General features: G+C 55.1%; 1 protein-coding gene across 1 annotated transcript; it reads right to left on the reverse strand.

Moving 5' to 3' along the window:
* Positions 1–9,467: 9,467 nt before the first annotated feature.
* On the reverse strand, positions 9,468–12,343 carry LOC307093499 (glutathione S-transferase Mu 5). The gene is made up of 8 exons (XM_079761665.1): positions 12,225–12,343; positions 11,778–11,853; positions 11,424–11,488; positions 10,746–10,827; positions 10,554–10,654; positions 10,131–10,226; positions 9,935–10,045; positions 9,468–9,665 (listed from the first exon to the last, which is right to left on the reverse strand). The coding sequence occupies exons 1-8, from the start codon at positions 12,270–12,272 to the stop codon at positions 9,567–9,569; spliced, it is 678 nt and encodes a 225-aa protein (XP_079617791.1). The 5' UTR covers positions 12,273–12,343; the 3' UTR covers positions 9,468–9,566.
* Between the last annotated feature and the right edge of the window lie 783 nt (positions 12,344–13,126).

Raw genomic sequence — 13,126 nt, forward strand, 5'->3', positions numbered from 1 at the left:
TCCGGGCCTGGGAGCAGGAGCCTGGGCTCTTCCTAACGTCAGCACTTCATAGGCTTCAGCTGCTCTTTGAGTAACTTGGCGTCTGACCTGGGCCCCAGGTGCGGGGCCAGAGGCCAGCAGGTCTGCGTGGTCAGGAGGAGGTTTGGGCTCTGACGTTAGGACACCTGCACAGGTGTGGGGCTTAGGGGGTCGCTGTGGGGTCAGCACGGCCCTCCAGCAGTGCCTGGTGAGTGGAGTTGGGCCTTATTAAGGCACAGCCTCGAGACAAGTCGTAACGGGGGGAGCTCTGAAGAAGAGTCTTGTTGGGCATCCGTCCCGGTGATCTCTGCCTGCAACTGCCTTCTTGCAGTTAGTCAATAAAAAGGGAGCCATGGGAGTCACGTGCCAGGTCATGAAGAAATCAATGATTAACTTAAAAAGATAAAACTGGTAAGATAAAAGCTCAGCAAAGCTAACCAAAGTTTATAAAGTGGGTAAGATAAAAGTCAAACTAAAAGCTTGTTAAACTTGAACTTAAGCAGGGAGGGGTGAGGATAAAAAAGAGAAAGAAATGGAAATTAGGAGTGACACTACGATAAAAGGTAAGCAGAGAGAATAAAAATGTTAAATCCGAGTAAAACAGATGTAGGTCAGAACAGGGGCTGGCCCATGCTCTCTGGAGAGGCCTGGACAGAAAATGTGTGTGGCTTTCTGGCTCAGGTGGTCTCTGTCAATCACTCATCACCGCCGTGTGAGAGCCGACACAGCCGATACAGAAGGGAATGGCTGGGCCCCGGGTTCCAACACAGACGGCCTGCTTGCCAACTCCTGATCTAGACGTGCAGCTGAAAAGGAATGCCTATGTTAAAGCCTAAATATTAGCTCTGAAATGCAACAGAACAAAAGAACTCAATCCTTAACAAGGAGGGAAGAGCCCTGGCCGGTGTGGCTTGACCGAGCACCCTCCCAGGCACTGAGATCGCAGGTGGATTCCTGGTCAGGGCACATGCCCAGGTTGCAGGCTCCATCCTTAGTCGGGGGCATGCAAGAGGCAGCAAATCCAAGTTTCACTCTCTCCCTCTCCCGTCCTAAAAATCAATTTTAAAATCTTAAAAACAACAACACGAGGGAAGATGTGGTAACGAAGGAATCAGTCACAAATGAAAACTATTTGCTAAACATTGTGGTCAGAATGACAAGTCTAAGTATTTTATTTTTTAAAATATATTTATTAATCTTTTACAGAGAGGAAGGGAAAGGGATAGAGAGTTTGAAACATCGATGAGAGAAACATCCATCAGCTGCCTCCTGCACACCCACTCCTGGGGATGTGCCTGCAACCAAGGTACATGCCCTTGACCGGAATCGAACCTGGGAACCTTCAGTCTGAAGGACGACGCTCTAGCCACTGAGCCAAACCGGTTAGGGCAAAAGCTAAGTATTTTAAAGTGTGGGGCAGAAATAGCAGAAGGTATGGACTTCACACTGTTGGGGCGGCGGGCACGGCACCAGGTGTTAGACTGTGGGGAGGGGTTGGGGTGGGGGGAGGGAGGTGTCAGACCAGATCTGGGTGCAGCAACCTTGGTCCTTGAGTTCTGGCTAGGAAGTCACTCAGAACCAAGACTCAAACTACAAGAGAATATCTGTTTATGAAATCACAGAGGTGGAAGCAGTGCTTCATAGAAGCCATGGGCTTAGGACACAAGTTACAGAGGCCAAGGAGAGGCGCTTGGGGCTTAGAGGTGGGGAAGGCAAAGGGGACTTGCCTGGAGGAAGGGGAGGAGAGAGGCCCTGGGGTGCTCCTGGGAGAGTGTGCTGGGTCCTGTGCTAAAGTTTTTAGGGTGGAAATGTTAGGAGAGGCCCCAGGGGAAGATCTCACTAGAATATTCCGCAGCTTCCCAGGTGGGTCCTGTCAGGGTCTAAGTCTCCACTGAGGGATGGGTCCACGCCCTGGCAGGGGGTCATTATCTAATGCAGCTGGTCCTGCGGTCCGCCCTGGGGTCACGAGTCTGATTTTACTGCTTTTCTGGGGCTGGAGCTGAAATATAACTGAGGCCTAGAGGTTATCACTTGGATAAGGTCAGGGGGTCCAAACCGCATGACCAGCGATGTGCTAGGGCAGTGTTCGGCAAACTCATTAGCCAGCAGAGCAAATACCAACAGTACAACGATTGAAATATCTTTTGAGAGCCAAATTTTTTTAAAAAAAATATATTTTATTGATTTTTTACAGAGAGGAAGAGAGAGGGATAGAGAGTTAGAAACATCGATGAGAGAGAACCATCGATCAGCTGCCTCTTGCACACCCCGCACTGGGGATGTGCCCGCAACCAAGGTACATGCCCTTGACCGGAATCGAACCTGGGACCCTTGAGTCCGTAGGCCGACGCTCTATCCACTGAGCCAAACCGGTTTCGGTGAGAGCCAAATTTTTTAAACTTCTTCTAATGCCACTTTCTTCAAAATAGACTCGCCCAGGCTGTGGTATTTTGTGGAAGAGCCACACTCAAGGGGCCAAAGAGCCGCATGTGGCTCGCGAGCCGCAGTTTGCCGACCACGGTGCTAGGGGAGCAAAGGTCGCCCTGGGGGCGAGGTCCCACTTGCAATGGTCCATTGCTAGGCACCCAGGGCTTTCCCCTGGTGACCTGTACCTGGTCCATCGTCCTCGCTCTGCTCATGTCTACCCCAAAACGGAGGCAACCGGAAAGGTGATTTGATTGTGGCTGGATCCCGAAGAGGCCTCAAGACTTGGGATTCTTCGGTGCCTCGGGACAGGGCTCAGATGTCGTTCAGGGTGTATGTCCCCTTCTGGAATGGGGACACAAGCCACACTGAGAAGGTGGCACTGGTGCCCCGCATGGGTCTGTCATCTCCGGTGTCCATGACAAGCTCCCCTGCCTAGGGTCCCGCCGCTGTTATTGTCGTAGCCGAGAAAGGCAAAGCTGATGGAGACCTCAAGGCAGCAGCTTCTAGAAAATGAAGTTTATTCTTCTTTCATGTTCCATGGCAAGGAGTCCGAGTGTTATAGGCGGTTGGACAGACACGAGCAGAGCCAGGAGAGAAACTCACCAGGTACAGAACTCACCAGGGCCGAGAGCCCCGCTGCCCAGCAGGGGGCAACACTGGGAAAACAAGACTCACACCCCTGGGGTGACCGTTCCTCCCCTAGCACATCCCTTGGACACCCTGACGTTTTCCTCCCTAGCGGTAACATCTGGGCCTCAGTTGTATTTCAGCTCCAGGCCCAGAAAAGCAGCAAAGCCAAGGCAATGGCTGCCTCAGGCCCAGCTGCATTGACTAATGACCCCTGCCCTGCACCGACCAATCAGAGACCGTGACCCCGAGAGAGCACACCTGCAAAGCTGTGAATCTTCATTTGGACCCTCCCCGGAGGCCTCCCTAAGGCTTCCACCTGCAGGAAAGAGATAAATACGCTCAGGAAGAAGGGCCCAGCGCACGCTTTCCCTCTAAGGAGTAAGCCCCTGCTGTTCCCCCGCAGGCGCGTGTCCCCTAACCTCTAAGGGACCCCACGAGACCTGCAACCCGGGGAGCGATGGGCAGCGGCAGCTCGTCCTGGGCAAACCCCCTGAGCCTGTCTCCAAGGCCCCCTTTTCTCCGACTTTCCGGCGAGCCAGAGCGGCCCCGCCTCGGCTCTCCTGTTGCTTCTTCCAGGCGTCCTCACACTACGGCCCGCGGGCCACATGCGGGTGTCTTTGCCGTTTTGTTTTTTTTTTACTTCAAAATAAGATATGTGCAGTGTGCATAGGAATTAGTTCATAGTTTTTTTTTAAACCATAGTCCGGCCCTCCACCGGTCTGAGGGACAGTTAACGGGCCCCCCGTTTAAAACGTTTGGGGACCCCTAAGCCCTTCCTCTGTCACTGTCCTAAGTATAAATTCTTCCTTCCTACCCTTTGTCTCTTGACTGAAATCTTTCCTTCAAAAAGACAAAGCCCTACCTGGTTTGGCTCAGAGAAAGAGCGTCGGCCTGCGGACTGAAGGGTTCTGAGTTTGAGTCCAGTCAAGGGCACATGCCGGGGTTTCGGGCTTGATTCCCAGTAGGGGGCCTGCAGGAGGCAGGCGGTCAATGATTCTCTCTTCTCTCTCATCGTTGATGTTTCTACCTCTCTCCCTCTCCCTTCCTCTCTGAAATCAGTAAAAATATGTATTAAAAAACAACAACAACAACAAAAAAAACAAGAACCACCCCAGCCAGCTTGGCTCAGAGGCTAGAGTGTCGGCCCGTGGGCTGAAGAGTCCCAGGTTCGAGTCCTGTCAAAGGCTTGTACGTTGGTTGCAGGCTTGACCCCCCTGGCCCTGGTTGGGTCGTGCAGAAGGCAACCAATTGATGTGTCTCTCTCATATCAATATTTCTGTCTCCCTCCCTTCTCTCTCTAAAAAACATTAATGGGGAAAATATCCTCAGGTGAGGATAAAAAGAGAGGGGGGGGGGGAGGGCGGGAGAGAGACAAGAACTAAGGTCTCGTAGTCTCCCCGGCAACAAAGGCTGTTGGGCAGCCCCGGTCCCTGAAGTTACACGGGACGAGCCCCTTCCTTCCTTCCTTCTTGTGGCTCCTGTGTCAAACAGGGTGTTTCCCGTCTCTGGTGGGAGCTGTGTCACGAGCCTGGGAAGAAAACTAGAGAAAACCCCACGGAGACAGTGTCCCCTTTGCAAGTGAGGCCAGAGTTGCATAAGCCACAGTCGTTCACAGTCTGTTCGTGAGGTTCCCACGTGTGGCTCTGCCTGGACACAGGGGCAGACCTACGTTTCCAAAGAATGCATTTAGGTGGCCAACCGCAGTCCCTCCCACACCCAGAGTGGGGGAGTGTAAAAGTTAAGCCCCAGGTTAGCGGAGACCTTGGGGTGAAGCCAGCGGTTTAAGCATGTAGGATAGAGGCTCAGGTATTCAAGATAAGATCTTATTCTCAGACACACCCCAGGGGAGCGGCATTATCACTTCCTTGTTGTTGAAACAGGAAAAGCAGAATCCCTGGGAGGCCAGGGGGCTGGGCAGGGAGGCTGGGCAGACAGGAGGCGGGCCTACCCCTGCTTGTTGGGAACAGACACCCCACCAGAGGTCCTCCCCGTGACACGTGGCATGGGGGGCGCGTGCCTCACCACTGCTGCCCCTGAAATCCGGACCCTCACCGGAAAACCACTTCCCGGGGCCTGCTCCTTTAAGACCGAAGTGCAGCACCCTTGTGTGCAGCTCAGAAATTCAGAGCCGCCAGCCCGTGCCTGAGCCACGGGGAGGGGAGGCAGGGCAGGTGAATTTAGGTGAATTAGCGAGGATTACGTTCTGCTGGGTACAGGTACGGCTGAAGAATAACAGACGCCTAAGTAGGATAGACGCCGACTCCTCTTGTAAGGACAGATCTGAAGGCGAACAGTTAAGCACTGGCAATGCGGGCTTCGTAGGAGCCTTAAGGACTTGGCTTCTGAACTGCCTGCTCCCTCTGGGGAACATTCGGGTCGGGATTTTGAAAACGACAGGCTAAAAGCATAATGTCGATGACCCCCAATTCGTCTGATAGAAGACGCTAGGGAAGGGGAGTGGAAAAAGGGAAAACGAGGTGAGCTCTGTGATGTAGTAGGAAGCAGCCTGCGCACAGACTTGCAGAGAAACTGTCTTGCATTTATTCGCAAAGCTCATGGGGTGCCCTCCTTTGGTGAGATGATTCAGAAGAGATGTTGGGAAATAAGACTCCTATTTTTATTGACATCAGCCAATCTCTGGACTGGCTCTTGTCTCCATCCCTCTGGTGACCGCACTTTCAGGCTGACTGACACCACGCTTTGTTAGACGCTGTCTTTTCTTTTTTAAAAAAATATATTTTATTGATTTTTTTACAGAGAGGAAGGGAGAGGGATAGAGAGTTAGAAACATTTATGAGTGAGAAGCATCGATCAGCTGCCTTCTGCACACTCCCTACTGGGTATGTGCCCGAAACCAAGGTACATGCCCTTGACCGAAATCGAACCTGGGACCCTCGAGTCCACAGGCCAATGCTCTATCCACTGAGCCAAACTGGTTAGGGCAGTGGTCGGCAAACTCATTAGTCCACAGAGCCAAATATCAACAGTACAATGATTGAAATTTCTTTTGAGAGCCAAATTTTTTAAACTTAAACTTCTTCTAACGCCACTTCTTCAAAATAGACTCGCCCAGACCGTGGTATTTTGTGGAAGAGCCACACTCAAGGGGCCAAAGAGCCACATGTGACTCGCGAGCCGCAGTTTGCCGACCACGGGGTTAGGGCCACGCTGTCTTTCTAACTCCTGCAGCCTGATGGAGACCTTTACTGATGACAGACACAGAGACACCTGCCGGCTGCCACCTGCTAACTCAGGACTTGGAAGCAGAGAACAGGAGGGGCGGGTCCTGATGGATCCAATTTCTTCTGTAAATGCTGATGGTCATACTCCTCCTTTAGCAGAGCTGGCTGCTCCCACTTTGTGGGGTATCCCCAACAGCTCCCCAATAAAGCAGAGTCCTGTCCGAAAGGCCCAGCTTCCGTGGCTCGTCCCGTTTGAAACAAACTTTGGAAACGTTATCCCGCAGAAGATAACACACAGACCTATTCTCATGTCCTCAGACGTCCACCACGACACACACGTGGTCCTGTGGATGCATTTCCACCCCTCCGCACCCTGGGGACTCGCCCTTCTAATGGCCGCCGCTTGGCCCTCTGTCTCCACGTGGGGCCACACAGCAGTGCCTGTTCACTTGAAATTCAATTACACACACATTCATTTAATCTCTTGTTCTGGATTTATTTTTTTATTATTATTTCTTCCCCACAAGGAAATAAGATTTAATTCTACAAATTTACAAGCCAAGACAAAATAGAAACAAAATGTGGAAAACGAGGCCAGCAGTTCGACTCGAGGCCACGTCACTGCAGCCCGTCATCCGGGCAGGACCGGGTCTGACCCACAGGCTGCCTCCGCTCCTGGCCCTGGTCCCGCTGTTTCTGGGGTCCACTCTGAACCAAAAACTTGAGGCTGAAGCCAGGGCCTGCGGCCGAGGCCCCCTGGTTGTTGGGGTGAGGTGGAAGCCGGTCTCTTTCAGGTCATCGTCACCCTGCTGGCTGTAGCCGAGGCCTCCCTCGGGGGGTCTCGGGCTGGTGCCATGCTTCACCCTTTGCTGTTCGCTCCTGGCGGGCCATGTGGGGAACATCGAGGGGTCGATGGGGAGCGGGGGTCTCGTGGAAATACTCGTGCTTGAGACCGTCTGTGCGCTGACCCTCCGCCCAGGAAAGTAGGTCAGGAACTTGTTCATGAGATCAAAGTCCTGGTCGGAGAGCAGCGCCCCGAAGCGCTTGCTCAGGTTGTTGTAGGGGTACTCGGTGAAGGTCATCTTCCTCACGGCAGGCAGCTCCTTGTAGCTCCATGCGGTGGTCCCTCAGCTCCCCCTCCTCAAGGGAATTCTTTTTGTAAAATAACTCTGTAATCACATACACATGAGGGAGTACAGGGCAGCACCAGGCTGACAGGGGAAGAGAGCCATGTGTTTTCCCTTGGTCCCAACGTCGGCTGGGCACAGTTCTGAGATCACACACACAAGTGGGCTGGGCTGGGAATAGAATAAGGGAGAGGACTGAGGAGACATAGACAAGAGCAGGGGTCCTCAAACTTTTTAAACGGGGGGCCAGTTCACTGTCCCTCAGACCGCCCAACCAGAACAGAGGGGAATTTTAAAAAGTGCCTTGAGAGTGGTTAGCACGGGTTGAAGCAAACTCTTCCTTCGTCCCCATCCTCACGAGAACAAAGGGGAGCGGTGCCGTGCGTCCTGCTGTGTGGGCCCCACACAAGCACACACACAGATTCACGGAAGAGGCAGACCCCGCTCTCAGGCAGCTTATGGTTTAGTGGTGGAGACAGGCAATTCAATGAGCAATTAAGACTTCAGTGCGGCCCGGCTGGTGTGGCTCAATGGTTGAGCATGGACCTATGAACCAGGAGGTCACGGTTTGATTCCCGGTCAGGGCACATGCCCGGGTTGCAGGCTTGACCCCCAGAGTGTGTTGGGGGGAGTGTGTGTTGTGTGCAGGAGGCAGCCCATCAATGATTCTCTCTCATCATTGATGTTTTTCTCTCTCCCTCTTCCTCTCTAAAATCAATCAACATATACATATGTTGGCCTGGGGGAGCCAGGGGAATGTTGGTGAGGATCAAACAAATCTCAGTGGCTTAATACACGGGTTTTAGGAACTCAAGCTTCAGGTCCCATGTGGTCAACAGGGACCCTGCTGTCAGGTGTGTGGGAGACCTAGACTGACGGAGGCCTCAACCAGGCACCTGCGAGCTGAGTCATCACAACTGTGGGAAGCTGCTGCTTGTTTATACGTTTCCATAACACAGGCCTGCTTTAGGCGCTCTCGGCAGAGTGGCTTACTTCTCATGACAACCGGAGAGGGAGGTTCATTGGTCAGAGGAGGCACGAGGTCCGGGGGCCAGCCTATCGTGGCAGAGCCAGGACGTCCAGCACCCTGCAGCCCCCGGGGAATTCAGAAAAGCTGGAACCGGTGCCCCGGGCAGGGGCGGGCGGCACCCCCGAGAGAGGTAGCTGGACAGGAAGTAGAGCGATTTGAAGGACTTTGTAAACTGGAGGAGACGGAGTCCTTCCCCAGAGGATTAAGAATCCCTTGATTGTACTAAGCAGGAGAGTGACACGAGCAAATGTGCAGATTGGAAAAATCACTGGCTAATCCCCAATGCTCTTCTCCCCCACATCCCTCCGAACCCCCAAACCCGTTTATCAGTGTGGCTCATTGCTCAACCTAGTCCTGCTGCTGAAGGATAAGGGATGTGCAGTTTCTCCTCTGAGGCCAGCCTCCGGGATGCTGAGCCCTAAGCTGGCTTGAGAGGCAGACCCATGTCCACACACGTCAGTGGTCCCCACTCCACCCATCCCGTCAATGACATAACGCCACAGCTCGTCTTTCTGAGTCACATGAGCTATTGCCTTCGGAACTGAAAATGCCTTAATCCAGTTGCTCAACCTTCAGCAACGACTACAAATGAGCATCTCTAATGCTTTTTGGGGAATGGCTCCTAATGCAATTTTTTTTTTTTAATCCTCACCCAAGGGTATTTTTCCATTGATTTTTTTGGGGAGAGTGGAAGAGAGGGAAACACAGAGAGAAACATCAATGTGAGAGAAACACATCAACTGGTTGCCTCCTGCATGCGCCCCAACCAGGGCCAGGGCCCGGGAGGACCCTGCAACCGAGGTACGTGCCCTTGGCCAGAATCGAACCAGGATCCTTTGGTCCGCAGGCCGACACTCTAGCCACTGTACCAAACTGGCTAGGGCTCACCTTTCTTTCTAGGCTTGGGCAAGACCCTCTATAGTAGCCACTGAACGCAATTGGGAGGTGGGGATGTCAGTGTTGCAGGGACTGAGCCACGTCTTGGTAATAATTCTCCCGCATCCTCACTCTCCTCCGGCCCGTCCTCCCTAGAGAAATCCAGTGTGACAGCAGTAGCCTAAGGTCTATTTATTGAGAAGAGCAGAGAAGAAAGCACACAGGTCCCCCGGGGGCAGGGGGGGACAGAAGAGGCGGTGCGAGGCAGCCTCCTGCTCAGCATATTCTCTTGCAGCCCCACAGGGCCATCTTGTTGTTGACGGGCATCTTGAAGAAGCGGTCGGACTGCATGTAGGCCGCGATCTTCTCCAAAGCCTGCAGGGGAAGCACGCCAAGCCTCAGAGAGGCCAGCACAGCCGGACAGCCCGTTTCTAACCAGCGGCACTCACCGCTGCCTGGCCCCACCCCCCTTTGGGGTACAGAAGCCGGACCCTTCCCAAGACGGAAAGGTCTGGAGGTGCCCAACCATGGATCCCTTGAGGCAAAAGCTGGTGTTGGGCAAGACCCACCACAGTGGGGTCCCTGGGGCCCCGGGGAGCCTGTGAGTGTTTCTGTGAGAGAAAGGTGTAGGGAGCATCCATCACCTCAAAACGGCACATGAAAGCCTTCAGGTTTGGAAATTCATCCAGGCACTTGGGCTCAAACATACGGTTCTGATCTAAGACATCGTAGGTGAGGAAATCCACAAAGGTGAGCTAGAGACACAGTCAGACGGTGAGGTCAGGAGAGTTCCTGAGCACCTGCAGCGACAGAGCAACCCTCCCCCTCCCCTCCTCCTACCTTCTCCCCTGCAAACCACGAGAATTTCCCCAGGAACAGGGAGAACTGTTTCAGTTGTCCAGGGAGCTGTTCCAAGTACTGGGGCTTCAGCTTTTCCTGGGGGGGAAAGAGAGAGAGAGAGAGAGAGAGAGAGAAGCTGTCATCATGTTCACAGCTGGCTGGGGTTGGGGCCAGGGATGGGTGGCCCAGGGCCCCTTCCCCTCCAGGTGCCTCAGGTGGGATGGCAGGCTGCGCAGGAGGGGTTTGGAACGCAGAGGGCCACCACCACCGTTTATGACAAGCAAACTGCCACAAGTCAGAGTTCTGCCTCCTGTTCCGACAGCTGGGCTTGGTGGGAAGGTGGCAGGAGCATGGAGACCTAACCCTGGGTCCCTGAGGCTCCTGTCCTGCCTGCCTGCCTGCCTGCCTGCCGGGGACACTCACATGGTCCGAGTTGTAGCAGATTCGAACCAGCTGCATGCGGAAATCCATGATCTGGTTCTCCATGATGTCCACGCGGATCTTTTCTTCTTCGGTGTCCCCACCTGGAGGCCAGACGACAAGCGATCACCCCTGGCATATCCACCCCCAGAGAGCGGCCAGCCTTGAACCCCTCCCCAGCCCTGCCCCACTCACACATGTTGTGCTTGCGCGCGATGTAGCGCAAGATGGCGTTGCTCTGGGTGATCTTGTTCTTGCCGTCCATGAGGTAGGGCAGCTGGAAGGAAAAGGTGAAATGAACAACCTGCCTGTCTCCTGGGTAGTGATTGGGTCCCCACCTGAATTTAGGCAGGTGTGTGTGTGTGTGTGTGTGTGTGTGTGTATGCCATGGACCCTTCTTGCAGAAGTTTTTTTAAAGGCATAAAGCAAATTACACATATTTACACAATTTATAAAAACACTAAGAAAACAAAATTGTAACAGTAATATGTGCCTATTAGTGAATCAAATAACAATCGGGGGTAATAATTACCACAGTGTCCAAGTATGATGGATGTGCATATTTATTTACAACACCTACCGCACATCCAACAGAACATGAAAACGCCCCATTTCTAGTGACAAAGCCACAGACGTGGCTCATAACCAGCGTCACTTATTGCTCACATGCGCAACAGAAGGGGCTGGTAACTTCAGTTAGTGCTTCGTGGGAGTGAAAACAACTCTTTTCTCCCAGTTCTTGAGCCCCTGGAGTCTGTCGGTTCCATCCGGGGGAAGAGCCCTGTGGTGGACGCCCCCCAGGCCAGAGAGGGAAGAAGTGAGGGTCCGGGGGGCCGCCCTCCCTCTGGCTCCGCTTCTCCTAAAACCACCTACGTTTGGAAAGTCCAGGTCCAGCTTGAATTTCACATCCAGCCATTGGCTTTTATCAAAGTCAGGAGCTGCAAGAGAGAGAATGGAGTGGGACCCAACCTCCTTAGTCCCCCCCCCCCCCTCCCCGCCAGGGCAGTGGGGAGACCTAGGGAAACAGCCCAGTCCCAGGAGCGCACATCCCAGGCCCCCCGCTTAACCATTTCATCGCCGGGGCCGTTGGTTAAGCGTTAGGACGGGGCTGGGTCCAGGGAGAACCCAGCTCCAGGTGAGCGCTTCCAGGTGGGGGCACGCGTCGCCCTGCACTTGGGGTGCTGCCACCTTCGGGGCACGGGCAGGCAGGGGCGGAGCGCGCCTTACCTCCCCCGCAGATGTACCGTTTCTCCTCGTAGCAGGTACCGGTGAACTCCAGGAGCAGGCGGATGGCATGCGCCAGCTGTGGGGGGGCGGGGGGGTCAGCCCGGGTCGGCGCCTGCGCAGCCCCCTCCCCCCACCCCCACCCCAGCCGCCAACGTCCCCCTCCCGGGCTGCCGCGCCCCGCTCCCGCCCAGTGGTCGTTAAGCCGCCCCCCGCCCCCCATCGGCCCCGCGGCCGGCCGTCCGGCCTCCCTCCGCGGCCCGGGTCCCAGGGGCGGGGCCGGGGTCGCCTCCGCGGCGGGGACTCGACAGGGACGCGGCGGGGCTGGGGTCGCGGGAGGGCGGCTGGGCTCCGAGGACCGCCCTTCCGTGGGGGGCCGTTGGCCGGAGCCCCGCCGCCTCGGCGTCCGTCTCCCTGACCCGGGGGCTCGGCCGTCGAGAGCGCACTCACCCCGCGGATATCCCAGTACCCCAGAACCATGGACTTGGACGACGACATGGTGGTATCCTTTCCGTGCCTTCGGGAGGGAGGCGAGCGCGGACCGGGCGGCACTTTATACCCGACGTGGTGGGCGGGGCCAACGCGAGAGCCTGACTCCGCCCCCCGCCGGGTTCCCTCCTAACGTGTCCCCTGGGCCGCGCGCGGCTCGGCTTCTGCAGCCCCCGAGGCTCAGCGAGCGGTGCAGCGCGCGAGCTGGGGGCCTGGGGGCCTGGGGGGCTGGGGGCCTGGGGGCCTGGGGGCCTGGAGGGCTGGAGGGCTGGGGGCCTGGGGGCTGGGGGCCTGGGGTTGGGGCTCTGCGCTCCCCAAGGGTGGGAGCCGCACTCCGTTAATGGTGCCCACCGCCCGAGCAGTGAGGGCTCTAGTTACCCCGGCAGAGTGAGACATTTACCTAGTTGGGGGTTAGGGGGGAAGGTGGGCAAGGCTGTGGCTCTGATCCCCCGGGAACCCCACCCTGTGTGCATGTTGGGAGGTGGCAGGAGTCCGGAGCTACTCCAGGTTCCTGGCCCCAGGGTCTACCCAGCCCGGCCACCTAGGACCCCAAACCCTTTCCCGCCTCGCCCGCCCGGATGTGGGAAATCCTATGTCTCCATTAGTCCGGCTGAAGCAAGGTTGGGACTTTTTAAAAGGACATTTCACTAAAAAGAAGAAAGAAAAAGAAGTGTCACACATAGGGACAGATACATTCATAATGGCTGAATCTCTCCTCCCAAGATAACAAACGGCCAGTCACCAATTCGCCTGAGGTGTAAGACTAACATTCACTCACTACCTGTGAAATGCCACCAGTCATCTAGGTACATCATATATGTTAAGCTTCACAACTTTGTGAAGTAGATTTGATGCCCATTTCA

This window comes from Cnephaeus nilssonii (assembly GCF_951640355.1).
Source record: "Cnephaeus nilssonii genome assembly, chromosome: 21".
NCBI lineage: Eukaryota > Metazoa > Chordata > Mammalia > Chiroptera > Vespertilionidae > Cnephaeus > Cnephaeus nilssonii.

What these genes read in the sequence shown, in the direction of transcription:
- LOC307093499 (XM_079761665.1), bottom strand. Translation starts at nt 12,272, where the DNA reads ATGTCGTCGTCCAAGTCCATGGTTCTGGGGTACTGGGATATCCGCGGG. An exon ending in ACGGTACATCTGCGGGGGAG is followed by an intron (nt 11,489 to 11,777) that starts GTAAGGCGCGCT and finishes TCTCTCTTGCAG; the next exon opens with CTCCTGACTTTGATAAAAGC. An exon ending in CGCGCGCAAGCACAACATGT is followed by an intron (nt 10,655 to 10,745) that starts GTGAGTGGGGCA and finishes TCTGGCCTCCAG; the next exon opens with GTGGGGACACCGAAGAAGAA.